At 33.6% G+C, this 19,604-nt stretch overlaps 1 protein-coding gene across 4 annotated transcripts in view; it reads right to left on the bottom strand.

Annotated features, from left to right (window-relative positions):
• Nucleotides 1-3,730: 3,730 nt before the first annotated feature.
• Nucleotides 3,731-19,604, bottom strand: part of GKAP1 (G kinase anchoring protein 1) — a 57,161-nt gene continuing 41,287 nt past the window's right edge. For all 4 annotated transcript variants that reach the window (XM_031447185.2, XM_064490127.1, XM_031447187.2 and 1 more), the window contains 5 exons: nucleotides 13,837-13,938; nucleotides 9,772-9,835; nucleotides 6,864-6,934; nucleotides 6,275-6,352; nucleotides 3,731-4,042 (listed from right to left, as the gene is read on the bottom strand). In XM_031447185.2, coding sequence (XP_031303045.1) covers nucleotides 3,995-4,042; nucleotides 6,275-6,352; nucleotides 6,864-6,934; nucleotides 9,772-9,835; nucleotides 13,837-13,938 — 363 coding nt within the window. In that variant the 3' untranslated portion in view covers nucleotides 3,731-3,994. The remainder of the gene's footprint in view (nucleotides 4,043-6,274; nucleotides 6,353-6,863; nucleotides 6,935-9,771; nucleotides 9,836-13,836; nucleotides 13,939-19,604) is intronic.

Here is a 19,604-nt window from a genome sequence, read left to right as displayed (position 1 = left end):
TACTAATGTCTGATCATGAAATCATTTTATATTCCTTTTTAAAATCATTAATATTCTTAAATTATTATATGGAAAGGGCGACAATTCCATTAACAGAGAACAGCATAATTTAGAATTAAATTACACATCAGAAAAGGTTGATAAGGAAACCAAATTACATAATGACAAGTAAACATCTAAATGGTGGTCTCTGAACTCAATCCCTCACTCCCATGCCCCAATCTCTTTTTTCCTTTATTGGCTCCTTTCTGTTTATGAACATAGTAAAAGTCTACTCAGTCCTGAATGTAAACAAACCAAATTCACTCAACCCTGTAGCCCCTTTAAGGCACCTTGGGGGCCCCTTATAACTAACAAAAGTTTAAGGAGTATAACTTTCTCCTCAGTGCCTTGCTCTGTGTCCTTGCAAAAGCTATTTTTGAAGGTGATTAACATGTCCTTTAGCTGTTAAATCCAGTAGTCTTTCCTCAGGCTCATAACCTAAGACCTCTCTGCAATACTCATAACCATGCCTCCCACCTTTCTCACCGCTGTTTCCTACCATTCCCAAAGTCTGTACTCAGCAATATTTCTCTTCAAAAACCTTTTCCTTTGGGTTTGTCAACTATTTATACAACTTTATTGTAGACGGATCCCAAATCTGTTAACTTCAGTGTTTCCTCAAAGGAATAGATCTGTATCTCCAACTTCTTGGATTCTCTACCTTCATATGCTCTGTAGGCAAATCCAATTTAACAAGTCAAAAGTCTTTTTTAAAGAATATGAAAACAAATGTATGTATGTATATGCATGACTGGGACATTTGCTGTACACCAGAAATCGACACATTGTAACCGACTGTACTTCAATTTAAATAGTTAATTAATTTTATTAAAAAGTCATTTCTGTCTCTTTCCCTGACGTTAAGTCCTCCATCAGTGCACCCTACTAGTGGCCCTCTCATTCTCACTCTCATTTAGGCTTGAGATCTTGTTTTCATCTCTGATGTCCTTGTTCTTTTGTACACGTTTGCTAGATTCCACCCTGAGAATGTTTTTTATTTCATTTTCTGAGTCCCACTGCTACCTCCCTAGTTCAGATCCTCTTTATCTCCTGTTTCTACTATTATAAAAGCTTCCTTGATATTTCCAAATTGATTCTTCTGTAATTTCCTATTATATCACTGCCATTTCAGTCTTCTTAAAGGACAGCTTTGATTGCATCGCTTCGTCCATAAACTCTTAATGGCTTTTTCCCATGCTTACCAAATTATGTATAGACTACTTAATCTGAAATTTAAGATGAAGAACAGCTATCCCCAAACAACCTTTCTGTTTACCTCATTACTGCCTATGCTCCAGGCAAAATAAAGGCACTCAGTTTCACTCCTTGCTATCTTTCTGTATCCTGAACACAATGCTTTTCCTTCTTCCCTCTTTTTTTATTTTTCTTTTTTGTTAAATGACCTCCACCCCTTAAAACTTTGTGGAAAAGTTGCCTATTCTTTAAGAACCAATTTAAAATGTTACTTTTTTCAGTAAGTAACACTTGACTTTCCTGAACAAATATACTCTCTTCCATAAAACTGTTATGGAATCCACTGTATTCTGCCTTGAATTTCAGTTATTTATGTACTGTACTCTTTTATTATTCATATTAGACTGAAAATAATTTGAAAGTAGAAATGGCATCTTACATAGCTTTCTACCCAATATTTTCACTACCTATTCTCATTTGATACCCAATTTCATGCTGTTCAATCATTTACTAACTATTTATTTTGAGCCAAGGTAATAAAACTAGGACCTGAACATAGCTCTGGTTCCGATAGCTTTACTAACACACGATAGAGAATGTCAAAAATCCCATAGAAGATGTCTAAAATATTTGATCCATTTAAATAACTTGCTTTGTTGCCATAATCACTTTTTAAGTAATATATTACTAATGGAGTTTGAAGTAATTAAAATAAATTGTCTAAGTTACCTCTTTGAAATAGTAAGATGCATTTTCTTCTGTACTCCAATAGCAATCTGAATGTATCAGTATTATTATTTATTGGAATATTTTATGAATAGTTCTTTACATTTCTGTTTTCTTCCAATTGTGGTCATATTTGCATCTCTAGTACTTAGCACAATGCCCAGCACATAATAAGCTATCAATAATTTCACTGAACATTCAGAAAAGAATCTGAGTAACGATATTTATTAAAAAGGAATGCCTGATAAATCAATCTAACAGAAGAAATCACCATCTGGTCACTGATTGTCTTTTTTTTTTAAATTTTTTTTTGAGGGGGGAAGTAATTAGGTTATTTAATTATTTTTTTTAATGGAGGTACTGGGATTGGACCCAGGACCTCGTGCACGCTAAGCACGTGCTCTACCACTGAGCTATGCCCTCCCCCCCGATTGTCTTTTCTATCTCTAACTAAATAAAACTTTCCCTGTTGAAACTGAGATAATGGTCTAGCAGTGACAGATTAATCCACAGGATTGGCTACATCAATCAAGAGAAAAGAATTCAGGGGGGAAACAAAGTTATGAGTGCAGTACTCCAGAGAATACCCAATGTAAAAGAGGAAAATCAATGAAGTTTTCTACGTGCCAGGTGATTTTAAGCCAATATACACACTAATAGAAAATGGCATATCTATTGAGTGTCTACCATGTACCAAGCCCTGTGCTAGATGTTAGATAATGTACAAAATGGATAGTGTACTGGTAGATAATCAAAAATAAGTGATAATATACTGAGCGTTGGTAATTCAGTTCATTAACTGCTTGGATAACTGAATTATAATTGGAACTATTCAAATTCTATTTAGCTTGTTCATATAAGACAGTATTAGAAATTTGATCTTGCTTATCACTGGGTTGAAAAATACGGTATCATGGATTACCAAATATACTGAATGAAATAATTAGGTTTTGATGGTACCTATTCTTAATCAAAGGTAAAATTAGGGAAAAACTAAAGAGGCTTTACCACTTTATCAATTAAACAAATAATTCTTTAGCATCTACTCTGTGCCAGAGAGAACTAAGTGTTATGTGTAAGTCACAATTCTTTGCAAAGTTCATGTAACTTCATGGAACAAGCCAGACATATAGGCAATGCTGACATTTTTTCTTAAAGACTGTCATGAAGTGGAGTCTTTCAGTTAATGCTGGTTTTGGAGGCAAGACGTCTATCTTTGTTATAAAACAAACAAACAAAATCCTCTGCATTTTAATGAATCGTATTTGTATTTCATTGACTACACTAAAAAAAATCCCATAAATGCTGATTATTCTAGTAATTGATTACACTAGTGAAAAATATCTCATTCATTCCTCCCTCACATCACCGCTCTTCCTACTCTGTGTGTCTCATTTCTGTCCTCAAACCAGACTGTTCTTTACACAAATACTTCAGCCTAGATTTTGTTCGTTCTGCCTAGAATGCCTCTCAAAAAATTTACAAAAAAGGCATCCACCTTCCAAAAACTGTCTCATGCAAGTTTTCTCAATTTCCAAACAATGTGATATCACACTCTAATATGTATAGTAATTATTTTTGCTGTTGTCATTACCTATGCCCCGCCTTCTACTTCCCCTGAGCATAAGCAATCTGAGGATATCTTGTGTCTTGTAGGCTTTCACATGCAGAAAGTGCTAAGTATTCACTAAGCTTAAATCCATTAATTGTGCTATATGCAAAAATACTTTCACACTGTTTCTGAAATTTAAAAAGTCAAACATATTAATGGAAGAGTAAATTAATTTTATTGACTGATGAAAAACTAAAGTGATAAGAAGTATGAATAGTAATAATAATCACTGAGTTCTGCTGGAATTCTATTTCTCTTCTTTTCACTTTAAGCCAAAAATTATAGACTGTTAGTGAGCTAATGATTTAAGTTTCTTCAACAAAAACTGCATAGTTTAGCAGTTGTACAGCATTAAATATACACATTTTTGCAAAACCCTGAAAGTTTTAATTTTTGTGTTGACCTCAAAGGCTAATGGAATCACCTACACTGGTCGGATTCAGAGTTTCTTTTCCCTTTTCTGCCACCCTGTAAAGAAAAATAGGGCAAATTATTAAGGAAATAACATTTGGGGGGCATTTTCTTTTAAGAATAAATGAGACCAAAGGTATTGTTTAATATGAAAAGGAAGCAGCTTTTTTTCAGTTTGTTGCAAATTTGAATGAGCATACCACTAAATTATTTTTAAATAGTTATTTTTACAAATGGTTAAAGTAAGCTGTAGAAAACAACTATCTATTTAAATTAGTCTGGACTTAGTAAGACCACCAGCGTCCTATTTTTTAGAGGTTATTTGCACTGTCCCAGATTTTAAAAAAATAAAAATTGTGATCAATACTAAATTAAAGTTTGTTTCATATGATCAGCAAATTTGGTGATTCAGTTCATTACTCTTTGGGGTAATTAAATTCAAGTTCTGTATAGTTGTGTTCATATTAGACAGCATTAGAAATCTGATTTTATACATTAGTGGGTTGAAGAGTAGGTTATACTTTTCATACTGCTCAATGGTGTATATAAATCTGTATTTAATTTGCTCCAAATGAAACTCTATGTATGGTATTTGAGCCAAGGAAAGAAAAAAGTAGCTTAAAAGACAAAATATTTTTCATCAATTACTTTTAACATAACATTTTCTGCCTCATTCTGACTCAAAAAGTAAATACTCACTTTAAAAACATAGAAAGCACAAAGGTACAGAGAAGAAAATTTAAGCCATCCATAACTATTCTACTCTCCATTTTAACCATAAATAATAATTGGATGTATTTATAATAATTTTAGTTTTTTCTCCATTTTTATAAACTATAGCAATGATACTCAAATTTAGTTGATCACTAGAATCACCTACGTGGTAATACTTCTTAAATTCTAATGTCTAGACTTTGTCCCAAACCTATTTATTTACGATTATTAGGAGTGGGCTGAACAATCTGCAATTCAAAAAGTTCCCAAGTGATTCTGATGACCAGCCACGTTTGGGAACTACTTGTCTGTGGAAGTGCGTTCCTTAGAGTGGTGGTTATCTAAGGGGCACGCAGAACCCAGACCCACTTAATAATGTTGGTAGCTTCTCTTGGTTTCTTTCTTTTTCTGCCTGTAACTTCCCTCTTGGTGTTCAAAAACATTTCTATATCGACCCTCTTTAAGAAAAAACCAAGTATAAGAATGCTGTTATTCACTCCTGACCAAATAAAACTTTTGCAAAGATTCATTCACAGAAAAAAAGGATGAAGAGGTTTTATAAAACTTGAGATGTATAATGACATGTACTAAAAACAAGATTTATTTCTTGATAGCAGGAAGATAAAAATAAACTTACCAAAAAACCTTCTATAAGGTAGATACCCACCATACATAAGTACCAATGTTATACAGCTTAAAACTCTTACCTTGCTTCTAAACAAGTTCAAAATAATAATAATAACAAGGATCCTTTTCAAAGACTCCCAGGCCAAGTCTTTTCCTTCCTGGGACTGATGAGATGTCAGAGCTGGACATCTTATGCTCTCTATGCTACCAGTGGTGGCTTTCAGACTTTTCTGACTATGACACCACATTAATTAACTCATTTTATATCATGACATAGACAAACATACATACGTATATACAAGTATATGTGTGTGTGTATATTCACACATATACATATACTGAAACAAAGCCCTGATATTTTTTACTGCTTCATCCAGAAAAAAATGCTGAATGCCAGCTTGTAAATGCAGAAGAAATGATAGAATTAGAAAAATCACTATTTTGCAACTACCAAAATAATAACTGATACAAATATCATCAATAGACGCTAAAATTATTAGGTAAAAAGAATAGGATATTCACACAATCTCAAAATATAACTTCACATGTTATTTATTAATTACAAAGGGGAAAAGATATATTTACAATGAAGATATCTAGGGGATATTACTGTATCAAATGATCAAACTTTTTATATAATAGGGTAAATATTATTATGTATCTTCCCTCCATATGATTTACTGGTAAATACGCCATGTCATCTATGTGGTACCAAGGATTTTTCCAAATTACTTTTCTGAATTCCTGTATATACCAATATCTAGAATAAATTTAACATTTCCTAAAATGTAAACTATATGACACATAATAACAAAATTATTCATATGTTTGGTGAATAAATTTTGGCCTAAGAATAAAATAGCACATTTATTCTCACATATATAAATATGTGTCTATTCCCAATGTATTATTTGTGATAAAACCACTTTCAAAATTATAAAAGCATACCTGATATTTGGCTAATTCTGCTTGTAATACTTTCACTTTAGATCTTTCTTGTTCTAAAGCAGCATGAAGGGAAGTCACCTATAACCAAATATTCAATTAAAAAAAACCTTTTTTGGTAAATGCTCTCAATTCTAAACACTTATTCACAATGATGATTTTTGCCTACTAAATGAATAAGAATCAGAGGAGAATTCCTCTCCCCACACGATTTCAATCAGGCATTTTACTCAGCTGTATGTTAAGGATAGATAGGACAAGCTTGCTGTTCTAAAACAAGACCACAGAATAAGGATGGAAGGCGAGAAGAAGTCCATGAGCAAGATACGTTCCAGCTGTCCGTTGTATCTCCATGTTCATAGTCCACATCAGCTAACATGCACCCTTATCGTCCCCCATTCTTTAGGACATACATACCACTCTTAGCACAGTAAATAGAATCTTCATTCATTTGCTATTATGTAATAATAACGAAGTATAGTTTAAAACAATTTTTCTGTATTGATGGGCTCTGTTTTTGTTTAGTCAAGTTTCATAATTCAGGACTAAAGAATAGCTTAAGAAAATCAGTCCTATATATAGTCTTCCTTACCTGTACAGTTAGCTCATTCTTGATACTTTGTGATTCATCAACTTGCAGAAGAATTTCTGCTTTATCTTTCACTGACAAAAAAGGAAAAACAGCAGTATAGTCTTTTCAGTCACACAGATCCTTTAAGAATACTTCTGGTGAACCGAGACAGCAGTGCAGTCAGGCAAAGATTAACTGTTCTCATACTTAATGAATTTATTTCTTGACCCTATATATAGCTCTTCATTTTCACTGGTAAATTCTGATCATTATTATCACCACAGCAGTTTTTATTAGAAATTTTACATTTTCTGTAATGTTAAAATATTAATTGCACAGATATGACGAAAGATAAATTTTTCCATCTATACTAAAAAGGACAAGGACAGAAGAAAACACAAGATTGCACGCAGAGTTGAGGAAAAGCTTTAAATACCTTGATTAATCTTAAAGCAGGATTTTTAAAACAATGTAGAATGTTTTTATTTTGTTTTGTTTTGTCAAGGTGTACATACTCTAAGGCCCACAAAAATTATTTTTATTTGACTTTTCATACCACTAAAGCACTGTCAAATGTAGGTCATATTCATATGACATCTGTGGTCTCTTAGAACTATTCATTTGTGTAGAGATTTTTCCCTCTTTGGGGAAGCAAGAGATCTGTATTTTGGCTTCTATGTTTCCTAAGCTTTAAAAATTTCCACATGGCTGATTTACTTAACCTATAGTAAAAGCTAATGCATGAGAAATTTGATCCTCAACTTTGAAAACAATCTAGCAAAGACTGAAGAGATAAAACTAATAAAATTAGTATAGGAGGAAATGTTCAAATATATAAGAGTACTGATATCACCACAGCTCTACCAACATAACACTGTCATTCACCCTTACTTTTCATAGTTTAATATGATATGAACTAAGGTGAGACTCTGTCAAGAAACAAATCACAATCTCTCAAGAATTAACTTGGGAACTTTTACAAATTATACTTTCTACTCTTGCATCCTCAGAATTAAACCCACTCACTGAGAACTACTGATTTTTAACAATTATGTAATATTTCAATTACAGTCAGTTTTCCTATAGTGCTGTTTTGTGTTTCGAGATTAATACATCAGGAACAACTTGAACGCAACATGAATTGTGTACTTGCTTAAGCACAATTTCGTGAACACAGAAACCTGCACCCACGCACACACCTCAGATATCTGCCGGCTATTTCAGTTCACTGTGTCATGAACCACACCAACCTTCCATCCTTCCTTGACTTAGCAGTAACACACACAAGCTGCAACCCCTCTGAAACCTCCTTCTACAGCAAACTTTACGTTGTCTTCAAAGTGCCATTATTATTATAGTATTTATGTGTTTAACTATTTTAACATCTATAAAACTGTTACTGTTTTTATTAGGCTCCCATCTTTTTTTAATGTGTCACTGATGAAATTTTTGAGTGTTGTATGCGCCTAACTCCATTTTCCCTATAAACTTTGTGATTTAATTGTCTAACTTTGTAGAGGTTAATGATTTATAGGAACACGTATTGCATTATAACAGATTGACTGTATTTACATTTATATTATAAATGCTAGAGTTTGTACACTCTAATATACTGTACTTTTCATGTAATGATCCTATATAAAATTCTTCTACTTGGATTATTTATAGTATGGCATATGGACACTAATGTTATTTATTGGTAGCCATTTTTAATCTGTTTTTGAGAGTAAGCTTTTATCAGTTAACTTTTTCACTTTTCACAAATGTTTCCTTAAGGAATATTACTTTATTTTTACATATTTAAAAAAAATCACACATCCAGTATACAATGATACCCTTAATTTCTCCAATTAAAACTATACCTTGTAAACAATCATTTTCTTTTCATAATTTTATTCATTAAATGATCCACATGGAGCTCAGTGACATGTACAGATCTAAATTAATCTCAGGGTACTGATATCTAATTATTCAAATAATGCCTTTTCCCATTATTATTTAACTTCTATGTTATCACAGTTAAGCTGTATAATAGTTAAGTTACAGTTATAACTATATAACTATTTTACTCATATTATTTTGATAACTGTTATTTAATAGTTTAAATTTTGGCTGGACAGTTCCACTCCCAGTATCTTCATATTTGAAACAATTTTTGTTATTTTATTTACTTACCCTTTAAGGTAAGCTTCATAATTTCTTAGGTGCTATACAGAACTCACAGGAGCTATATTTGGCATTTCTTAACATTTGTTAACAAGGGAAATTGTTTATTACACTTACTTTTGTCTATTCAGAAGATTTTCTCATTTATTCATGTCTTTCTCTATGCCTCTTTTATGGTTCATAATTTTCTTTTGTAATTTAATACACACTTCCCTTTCTGTTATGAATGAAAAATGTTCACAGAGCTTTCAACGTTACTGTCACCAGGTACACATATTCAGGAATGCAACTGACTTAGGGGGTTTTCATATAACATCAGCTTTTTTAATCTTATTATCTCTAATCGTTTTGTGTTGATTTCCTTGGCTTCCTGCTGGTGACACAGCACCAGAAGTTTAGAGTGGCTGCAAAAGTATGAAGAGTTGGGGTGGGGGGAGGGGGGAAGAAGGAAACCTAGGCTTTCTCTCTAATAATTAATAAGCAGAATCTTAAACAAATGTTATTCTTGTTTTCTCTCTAAATGCAATCCAATAATTCATAAGAAGTGAAATTTCAAGAGTTTCTTACCTGAATAGTTGTAAACTTGTGTAATACTAAGGTGCTGTAAGAGAGACTTGTAATAATAAAATTATCAGCAACAATCCAGTTTGTATCACTTGGGAAACCTTTTTATTTTACTGATTTCATAAATCACATATCTTGAAAAGCTGTCTTCAAATATTTTTAAGATTAACTTTTAATTCTAAAAACAGAAATCACTTACTTTCACCTTCCTGAAGCATTTTCAGTAACTGTGCATTTCTTGCCTTTACTTCTTTATACTTTGCCTAATAGTCAAAGAAAAAGAGATTTAATTTTTAAAAAGTAAATGATATAATTAATGATTTACTATAAATTTATCGAACTTTAAATTCTGGGCTTGCTCAATTGTTTCTGAAAGAAACAAGATGAAGGAAAATGTACTCAGAACTGTCTACTACTTAATTAAACTCCTGGTATAATAATATAAATTAATATAAATGACTGAAGAAGAGTAGAATAAAAGTAGAGAAAACTGAGAATACTACTAAATTTTCTGAAGAATTTCTTTTCTTCCTCAAATAAAATCCTTGTACATTCAAAATACTTAGATAAAAACAACAAAAAAAACTGACTCACAGCCCTATACCAGTACTATACTAGAATTCTAAGTACCTGTTCTATATCTGCCACTGTCCAATATGTGGCTACTTAATGGAAATACGGCCAGTATGATTTTAATTTTATTTAGTTTTATTTAAAAAGTTTTAAATTTTATTTAATTTTTATTTATAAAAATTTTAAAATTCACTTTTATTTACTTAAAAACCCATGTGATATATTAATTTTATACCACATGTAGTGGTTACTGTACAGCACAGTTCTATAGTCTCAGTTAAGGCTTTACTAATCTCTTGTGATCTCATTAACTAAATATTGTTAAAATAATTTTTGGCTGACATGAATTAGTAATTTACGGAAATATCCTTCAATTATTTTTCAACTTTATTTCCAAATGGCTTAGCTTTTCTTCAAAGTATATAAATGACACAGTTATATTATAAACAATTTAGGAATTATGTTCCCACATTAACATCCATATTTTGAATAATTTTCCCCCTATACTACCCTTATTCAACATATCTTATAATACATACTGAATTTATAAATATTTAATACATTAAAGGAAACAATACATTTAATAATTATAGAAATACAAGAGGTCAGAGAAAGCAAACAGATCAATATAAAAAACTTGTCATCCTTTCTCTCAACATGTACACAGATACAGAAAGAAGTTACCAGATTCAAAGATCTTTGTAAAACAAATTTAATGTATCTTAAATTAAGTCCATTAGATGACTTTTACTAAATACTCCAGTAACTTGCTTAGGATAAATCAATAATGGTACTGAGTGATACTGCAAACAATTCACTGAACAGAAGAAGCAAGCACCATCATAAACATAAAGGGAGTAAGACTTTTGAGAAGCTTAGAAATGAAGGAAGGAGCTAAATCAGATGGAAACATAAAAATATGAAGGGGAAAACCATATAAAGTCAACTACAACTATATTCACTATGAATATAGAAATATATCTACTGGGAATATGAAACTTTATCTTATTACGAGATTCTCACTCTCAGGGCTTCAATCAATGTTAATATCAAATTCTATCTCGAGCTCAAGCCCTTTGTCCAAGGTCCAGGTCAGTGTACATGGAGGCACTTCTTTAGCTGGTCTTCAAGGTCTAAAGCAAGCTCATAAAGCAAAGATTGCAAATGAGCAAAATTAACTGTGAAAATTCTTCATGTTGTCCATAAAAAGATCATACAGTTTTGTATATGCAATCCCGAGTAGTAAATACATCTATAAAAGCATAAAAGTATAAAATCCTAGTACTGTGCAATTTATAATAGTTTATGAAATAAACAGTGCCCTCTTTAGTATTTTTAACTTCATGAAAAAGAGAACACTTAAAGTTAAATGCATGTACATTTAACTCCACTGTGATTCCACTGTGTCCAATACAGATGTCCAACATCCTGAACACCTATGCCTGTGACCACAGCCATTTCAAACTCAACGTGTCCAAAATGGAATCTATTAGTTCCCATTCCCCAGAGCAGTTCAAAATGTGTTCTTCCTCTTACACTCAATACCTGTTCGTTGTACTACCAGACTGTCTTCACTCCAGGCCTCAGCTATGTGCATTACCTTCCACAAAACAATTCTTATGCCACTTCCCTTCTAAAACCTTAACTACCCTCCTCCTTGTCTAAAATACAAATGCCTTCAAACTCTGACCCCAACTAACATCTCCAATCTCATCTTCTACAACTTCCCATTTCTCTAAATGTCAGCAGCCATGTATTTCCTACCATTTCCATGCCTTTGTATGCACTGTTCTATCTGGAAAAACTGTCTCATTTTGTGAAATCCTTACCAATTTTCAATAGCACCAACGGATTCATTCCTGTTCCGGGCTTCTGGAGCACTCTGTCAAATCTCAGTCACAAATTCTACATTGTAATTGACACAATACTGTAAATTGGCTATATCTCAATAAAAATAAATAAATAATAAAAAAGCAAATTCTACATTGTACTGCAATTATTTACATGTTTATCTTCTCCATTAGACTATGAACTTCTTACTAACTTATCTTTGTATTCGCTGTGCCTAACACATGGTAAGTGCTCAACAAAAGCAAAGGAAAAATATAAATGACAAAGAAAAAGCTAAGGGAGAAGTGGGTGCCGTTCAAAAAGGTTTTTGCAGGGATGGCTCCTAAAGGGATGAGTAGAAGAGGAAGGGAAACCATCAGGGTTGGAACTTGCTTTATTTATTTCACTATTACATATACAGGCACAGAAAAAGCACCTGGCATATTATAGGCATTCAATAAATAATTGTTGAATGAATAAATATGAGGTCAAAAAAGAATGATACTTGAGATGAATAAGGTATTTTTTTTAAAGCCTAAGGAAGGAAGAGAGTAATCGGTCTGTGGTTAAAATAAATTATATAAATAACTAGTGTTGGTTAGGATGTGAAGAAACTGGTACCCTTGTGCACTGCTGGTGGAAATTTAACATGGTGCAAATGCTATGGAAAACAGTTTAGTGGTTCCTTAAAAAGTTAAACATGAAATTACCATATGACCTAGCAATTCCACTCTTAGGTATATACCAAAAGAATTGAAAGCAGGATCTCAGATACTTGTACACCAATGTTCATAGCAGTGTTATTCATAATAGCCAAAAGGTGGAAACAATGCAAGTGCCCATCAACAGATGAATAAACAAAAAAAATGTAGTATATACATACAGTGCAGTTATTATTCAGCCATAAAAAGGAAAGAAGTTCAGATACATGCTAAAACACAGATAGATATACATGTTGAAAACATTTTTCCAAGTGAAATACGCTAGACACAAAAGGACAAATATCATGACTCCACTTCTATGAAGTACCTAGAATAAGCAAATTCAATGAGAATTAGAGGTTACCAAGGACTGCAGTGGAAAGGCAAATAGGGAGTTTAATGGGTACAGAGTTTCTATTTGAGATGATGGAAAAGTTCTAGAAATAGATCATGGTGATGGTTACACATGAGGAGGAAAAACGTTGCCTGCCATATTGGTAAACAAAGGATGTTGCAGCCATCAAGCCAGCAGCCACTGCAGCTGCCCCAACTGTGCACCCTGAGGGGATTCAAGATGGGGAAAAGCAGGACATTGGCCCTAATTAAGATGCATATCAAAGGAACAATTTCAATGGACCCATCGTCTTGCAACTTCCCATACACAGAAAAGTGCTAAACTTATTAACTTGAGATATCTGATTTTCTTTAATTAACAGTAATCTTCTGATGTTCCAATTACCTAATTTTTGTTGCAAAACTACTATATATCCTGGCTCCTCCCTTACCTCTTCAGAGCAGTCCCTCAGAGTGATCTGAGAGGCTGTCTTCCGGGCTTAAAGTCCTCAGAGAATCCACCAAGTAAAAACATAATTCTCAACTTTTAGGTTGTGCATATTTTTTTGGTCGACATCCAATACTGAGAAGGTACTTAATGCCACTGAATTGTATGGTTAAAATTGGCAACTTTAATGTTATATATATTTTACCATGGTAAAAATATACTATCATTCAGATTATGTCTCATTAATGAGTTAAAAAACCTAAACAGCAGAAATATTGTTTCTATCATTCAAATATTAAACATATTCACATATAAGAAAAACAGAAAATGTACAAATTTATAGAATTATTTTAGCTTACAACAGTAAATATATACAAACCTCCCACTGAGTAATCACATTTTTCAGCTTCTGGATCTCAGCATCTTTCCTTTCAAGTTCCAACTTTAGTCTTTCAATTCTTCCATCTTTTAAAACTACGTCCTGAAGAGGGAAAACATTATTTTAGAATGAAGATAGTTGGGCCAATTCTGGTTTACAATATCCTTTTTGAAAAGTTTAAGAGGAAAAAATCCCAATTTTAATTCATCTCCTAAAGCAACCTTAAAGTTGTTGAATACATTTCCACTTGTACTCAGTTATATAATTATAATTATGTACAGTACAAGCAATAAAATATTTATGACTAATCCCAAACTACAAACATAACCAAGAACAATACCAGGACTTTGAAATGATATTTCCATCCTGGAATAAACATACTAAAAGTGGTCTGTAACAAGTTGTTATTAGTCTATCTTAAAAACCTGAAACAATTGAAAACTTATGAGAAAAACACACACAAGAAAATACCAAATCCCCAAATAGCTTTTCTCTAGATCAGCAATTAACAGAGAGAGGATATAACTAGGAAAAAACATTTCTCCCAACATTAATTTTAAAAAAATCTCCAAGAATAAAATTCAGTAATTTTCAGGATTAATAAATTACAAAATATTGAAAAGGAAAGAACAAAGCATGTCTGTAGACAGGAAAACTAAATATTACTAAATATTAATTTGTATATTCAATAAAATTTCAATAGAAATTCCGCTATGGTTTTGTTCAGTGGAACTTAGCAAGACAGTCAAAACTTCATCTGGGAGGATACAGGAAAGAAACAAAAAGTTAATGCAGTAGGATTTGCCTATCAAATAATTATACACTATACAGCAAAAATAAATAGCATGGTCACGGTACCTAGGTTGACAGAGCAATGGGCAAGAAAAGAAAGTCCAGAAAGAGATTTAAGATATAAAAATTTATTATAATATAACCAACTATGGTATTTTAAAGAAGTGAAAAAAGGCTGAATTACAGAATAATGGTAGGTTATGAGACAAATGGGTAACTGGGAAAAATCAAGTTAAATCCCTGGCATCTTGCACCATATAACAAAATAAATAAATTTAAATATAAAAAGAATCACTCAAAGTTATACTTTTGATAAGAGTATAAACTGGTTCTATTTATCTTAATGAATAATGTGGCAACATTGTTTTATTCCAAAAAATACTCACTCAGCACCTATCTGCTAGGTGCTGGGTGTACTAAGGTGAACCAAACTGAAAAGATTCTTGCGTTCATGGGACTTGTCTGGTAGAGGAGGCAGGCGTTACATTAAGAAATGCTACAATTAGAAACCGAGGTTGAAGCAACGAAGGAAAGAAACATAGTGCTATAAAGGGAATAATGTAGATTATTCCCTGGTGGATCAGGGAAGCTCTCTGCAGTAGTAACACTTAAAATGAAACTCGAGTGGTTGGGTAGAAGCTGACTAAGTAAAAAGTGGAGGGAAGTAAGAGCTTTCCAGGTGAAAGAACAGTATGTACAAAGGCCTGGAGGCAGGAAAAGAAACTAGAGAATTTGAAGGCAAGTAAAGAGGCAAGTGAAGTGCAGTTGGAGCTTAGTGAAGAAGACAGTATAAGTTAGTTTAGGAAAAGTTAAGTAGAAGCCTGATCATGGAGGGCCATGCAGGCCATAAGAATGGTCTGTATATAAGTCTGAGTAAAACAGAAATCAGTGAAGGATTTTGAGCAGGATATTTATTAGGTTTATGTTTTTGAGAGAATCACTGTTGCTGCTGTGTGGAAAATGCACTTGATCTTAGCCAAAAGCCCAAGAAGTGATGGAAAATGGATTAGAGTGAGGTAAAACAGGTAGAAAGATCCTTTAGATTTCTACTGCAAGCCCAGCTCAAAGAAGATTATGCATTGGATTAGGGTGAAAGTAGTTTAAATGGAGAGAAGTGTATCATAAATTATTTGGAGGCAGAATCAACAGCATTTGAGGTTCAATGTGACACGTGAGGAAGACAGACACTTCAATCCAAGTTTCTAGTTTAAGGAATAAGGTTGGTGGATCAAAAATAAAAATATACATACTATTAGACCCAGGAACCTCACTTTTAGGAATTTATCTTAAATATACAAGTGAGAGGGGGAATATGTATAAAGTGTTCACTGCAGATTTATTACAACAAAAAAATGGACATCAATTTAAATGTCCACCAGTAGGATGCAGGCTCAATACCTGATAAATTTACAAAGCTGGAAACTCTGAAATCACTAAAAATGATGATGCAGACCATAAAATACATCTGCATGATGCCAAAATTGTGATACTATATGCAAAGAAAAAATTCTGGAAGGATATACACCAAAATTTTAGTAACTCTCTTAGAATGTGAGATTATGGAAGATTTTTACTTTTTTGTTTAAAAATTGTCTTTCATCAAAATTGTTTTATACTGAGTTTATAATCACTGAATAACATAAAACACTAACACTATTTTAATTTTTAAAAATGAAACCACTTAAGTATTAAAGTAAAATCTACATAATATGAATAGCCATTATCCTTAAATAGGAAAGCCCTTCTGAACACAATACCAAAGGGAAAAAACAAAAAAGAAAAGATTGTTAGATATAACTTGACGAAGAATCTCCAAAAATACTGAAACAAAATCAAAAGGTAAATCAAAAACTAGAAAAAATAGTTGCAACTCATATGACAGGCATATGACCAACAGAAATGAGAAAGTGTATAATCTCAGTAGTAAGCGAAGAAATGTATCAAACTGGTATATTTAATTTTTTCTCAGTGTGGGTAACTGAAAGCAATTTAGCTATAAACATAATTATTTCATGAACGTATTACAGCTGACTCTTGAACAACAAGGAGGTCAGGAATGCCAACCTTCTGTGAAATCCAAAGTCCATTTGTAACTTACAGTTGGCCCTCTATATATGTGGTTCCTTCCTCATCCACAGATTCAACCAACATTGACTGGGAAAATCCGTGTAAAGTAAACCCAAGCAGCTCAAACCTGTATTGCTCAAGGGTCAACAGTATTACTTTATGTATCTGAAACGCTCACCATCTCTGTATTTCACTGAAAAGTGGTCCATATAAGTTTCCACATTATTGGGGGGAAAAGTATATACCCATACAAAAGTAGGACCACGTAAAGTATCAATAGTAGTTTTCTACAGGTGAATGAGATTAGGGTCAATTTTTTCCCACTGTATCTGCAAATTGGGGATAATAAGATATGTACCAACTTCATAGTTAACTGTGAGAACTAAATGAAATAATTATTTTAGTACTTAATATCTGGCAAATATATACTAAGGCCCCAAATATTTATTTTTGCCATTATTGTTTCTTCATTTCTAATCAGTAGTTTCCAAATTTTCTACATCACTTTTTATAACAGAAAATCATAGTTTTAATGTACACCCATTTTTTGTAAAGTCTTGTATTTTATTAAATTTTATATTATCTTTTAAGTAGAAGATGTTACACTAAAATGAAGATAAAAGGGTGTATATGTGTATAAGTCTATGTCCACAAGGGATTTGTAATCTATCAAGAATGATAATAAATAAAAATGTGCTATGTGAAAATGTGCCATAAAAAAAGCCAAAATTCTGTGGGTTATAGAAGAATAAGGGAAGCTGAAGATTTGTTAAGTTGCAGAGGCCCTCCCACAGAAGTGAGAGTTCTAAGCCCCATGTCAGGCTCCCCAGCCTGGGGCTCCGGCTTGGGAGGAGGAGGAGACTCCAGGACATCTGGTTTTGAAGGCCAGCAGGGCTTAGCTCCAGGAGCCCCAAGGGACTAGGGGAAACGGACTTTACTCTCTTGGGAAACATACAGACAGAAACTCACATGTGCCAGGTCCAAGGGCAGAGGCAGTGATTTCATAGGAACCTGGGCCAGGTCTGCCTGCTGGTTTTAGAAGGTCTCCTGGGGATGTTGGGGATGGCTGCGGCTCATCCAGGGGACATAAAAGCTGGTGGCAGACATTCCGGGAGTGTTAATCTATATTAATTTTCCTGGAGGCTGGTATCTTGATTGGATCATTAGCACCAAGACCTAGCCCCACCCAACAGCCTGTAGGGAATCCTCAGGCCAAACAACACATGGGGTGGAGGAACACAGTCCCACCCATCAGAAGACCTCCTGAGCCACAAATGCCTCTAGACACGGCCCTACCCACCAGAGGTCCAGGACTAAGCTGCACCCAACAGTGGGCAGGCACTGGCTCCTCCTGCCAGGAAGCCTGCATAAGCCTCTAGTTCAGCTTTATCCACCACGGGCTGATACCAGAAATAAGAAAACAACAATCCCAAAGCCTGTGGAAGGAATCCACAAACACAGGCCAGAATCTACACTGGGACTGGCTGGGCCATGGTTCTTGGGTGACAAGAGCAGTGTACTGCCCTGGGAAGCATAGGATGTCTTCCACAGAGGGCCACCTCTCCAAGGTTGAGAAACTAACTAACCTGCCTAAAAATACAAATAGAAAGATAGACAATATGAGGCGGCAGAGGAATTATCTCCAAGGCCAAGGCACAAGATAAAATCCTAGAAGAAGAAATTAGTGATGAGAAGATAGGCAATTTAACTGAGAAAGAGTTTAAAGTAATGATGGCGAAGATGTTCAGAAAACTCGAGGAGTATAGATACACAAAGTGAAGTTTTTAGCAAAGAGTTGGAAAATATAAAGAATACCCAAACAGAGCTGAAGAATAAAATCACTAAAATGAATAACATACTAGAAGGAACGAAGGATAGACTAAACAAGGCAGAAGAACGGATCAATGAGCTAGAAGACAGATTAGTGGAAATCACTACTGCAGAACAGAAAAAAGAATGAAAAGAAATGAGGATAGCTTAAGAGAACTCTGGGACAACATGAAGTACACTAATATTTGCATTACAGGGGTCCCAGAAAGAGAAGAGAGAAAGAACCTGAGAAGATGTTTGGAGAGATAATAACTGAAAACTTCCCCAACTTGGGAAAGGAAACAGTCACCCAAGTCTAGGAAGCGCAGAGTTCCACACAGGATCAACCCAAAGATGAGCACACCAAGGCACATAATCATCAAATTGACAAAAATTAAGGATAAGGAGAAAATATTAAAATTAGCAAGAGAAAAGCAACAAATAACAAACAAGGGAACTCCCATAAGGTTATCAGCTGATTTTTCAGCAGAAACTCTACAGGCCAGAAGGGGGTGGCATGATATATTTAAAGTGATGCAATGGGGAAACTTACAACCAAGAATACTCTATTCAGCAAGGCTATTGTTCAGACTTGATGGAGAAATCAAAAGCTTCACAGATAAACAAAAGCTAAAAGAATTCAGCATCACCAAATCAGCTTTACAACAAGTTAAAGGAACTTCTCTAGTCATGAAAACTGTAAGACAACAAAAAGAATAAAGAAAGAAAAATAGAACTAAATAGAACAGAAGATTGCTTAGGCAGTTTGGGGTCTTTTATGGTTCCATGTAAATTTTGGAGTTGTTGTTCTAGTTCTGTGAAGAATGTCGCATTTTGACAGGGGTTGCACTGGATCTGTAGATTGCTTTGCATAGTACGGCCATTTTGATAATGTTGATTCTTCTAATTCAAGAGCACAAGATATCTTTCCATTTCTCTGTATCATCTTCAATTTCCTTCATCAATGTTTTACAGTTTTCAGAGTATAGGTAACCTCCTTGGTTAAGTTTATTTCTAGGTATTTTGCTCCTTTTGATGCAAAGGAAATGTTTATGCCAGTTATAAAATTCTGGTTTTTGAAGTGAAAAAAAATGAATGGC

This window comes from Camelus dromedarius, chromosome 10 (assembly GCF_036321535.1).
Source record: "Camelus dromedarius isolate mCamDro1 chromosome 10, mCamDro1.pat, whole genome shotgun sequence".
In the NCBI taxonomy this organism is placed as follows: Eukaryota; Metazoa; Chordata; class Mammalia; order Artiodactyla; family Camelidae; genus Camelus; species Camelus dromedarius.
The sequence above is the reverse complement of the archived record's forward strand: the minus strand, read 5'-3'. Positions and strand labels throughout refer to the sequence as shown.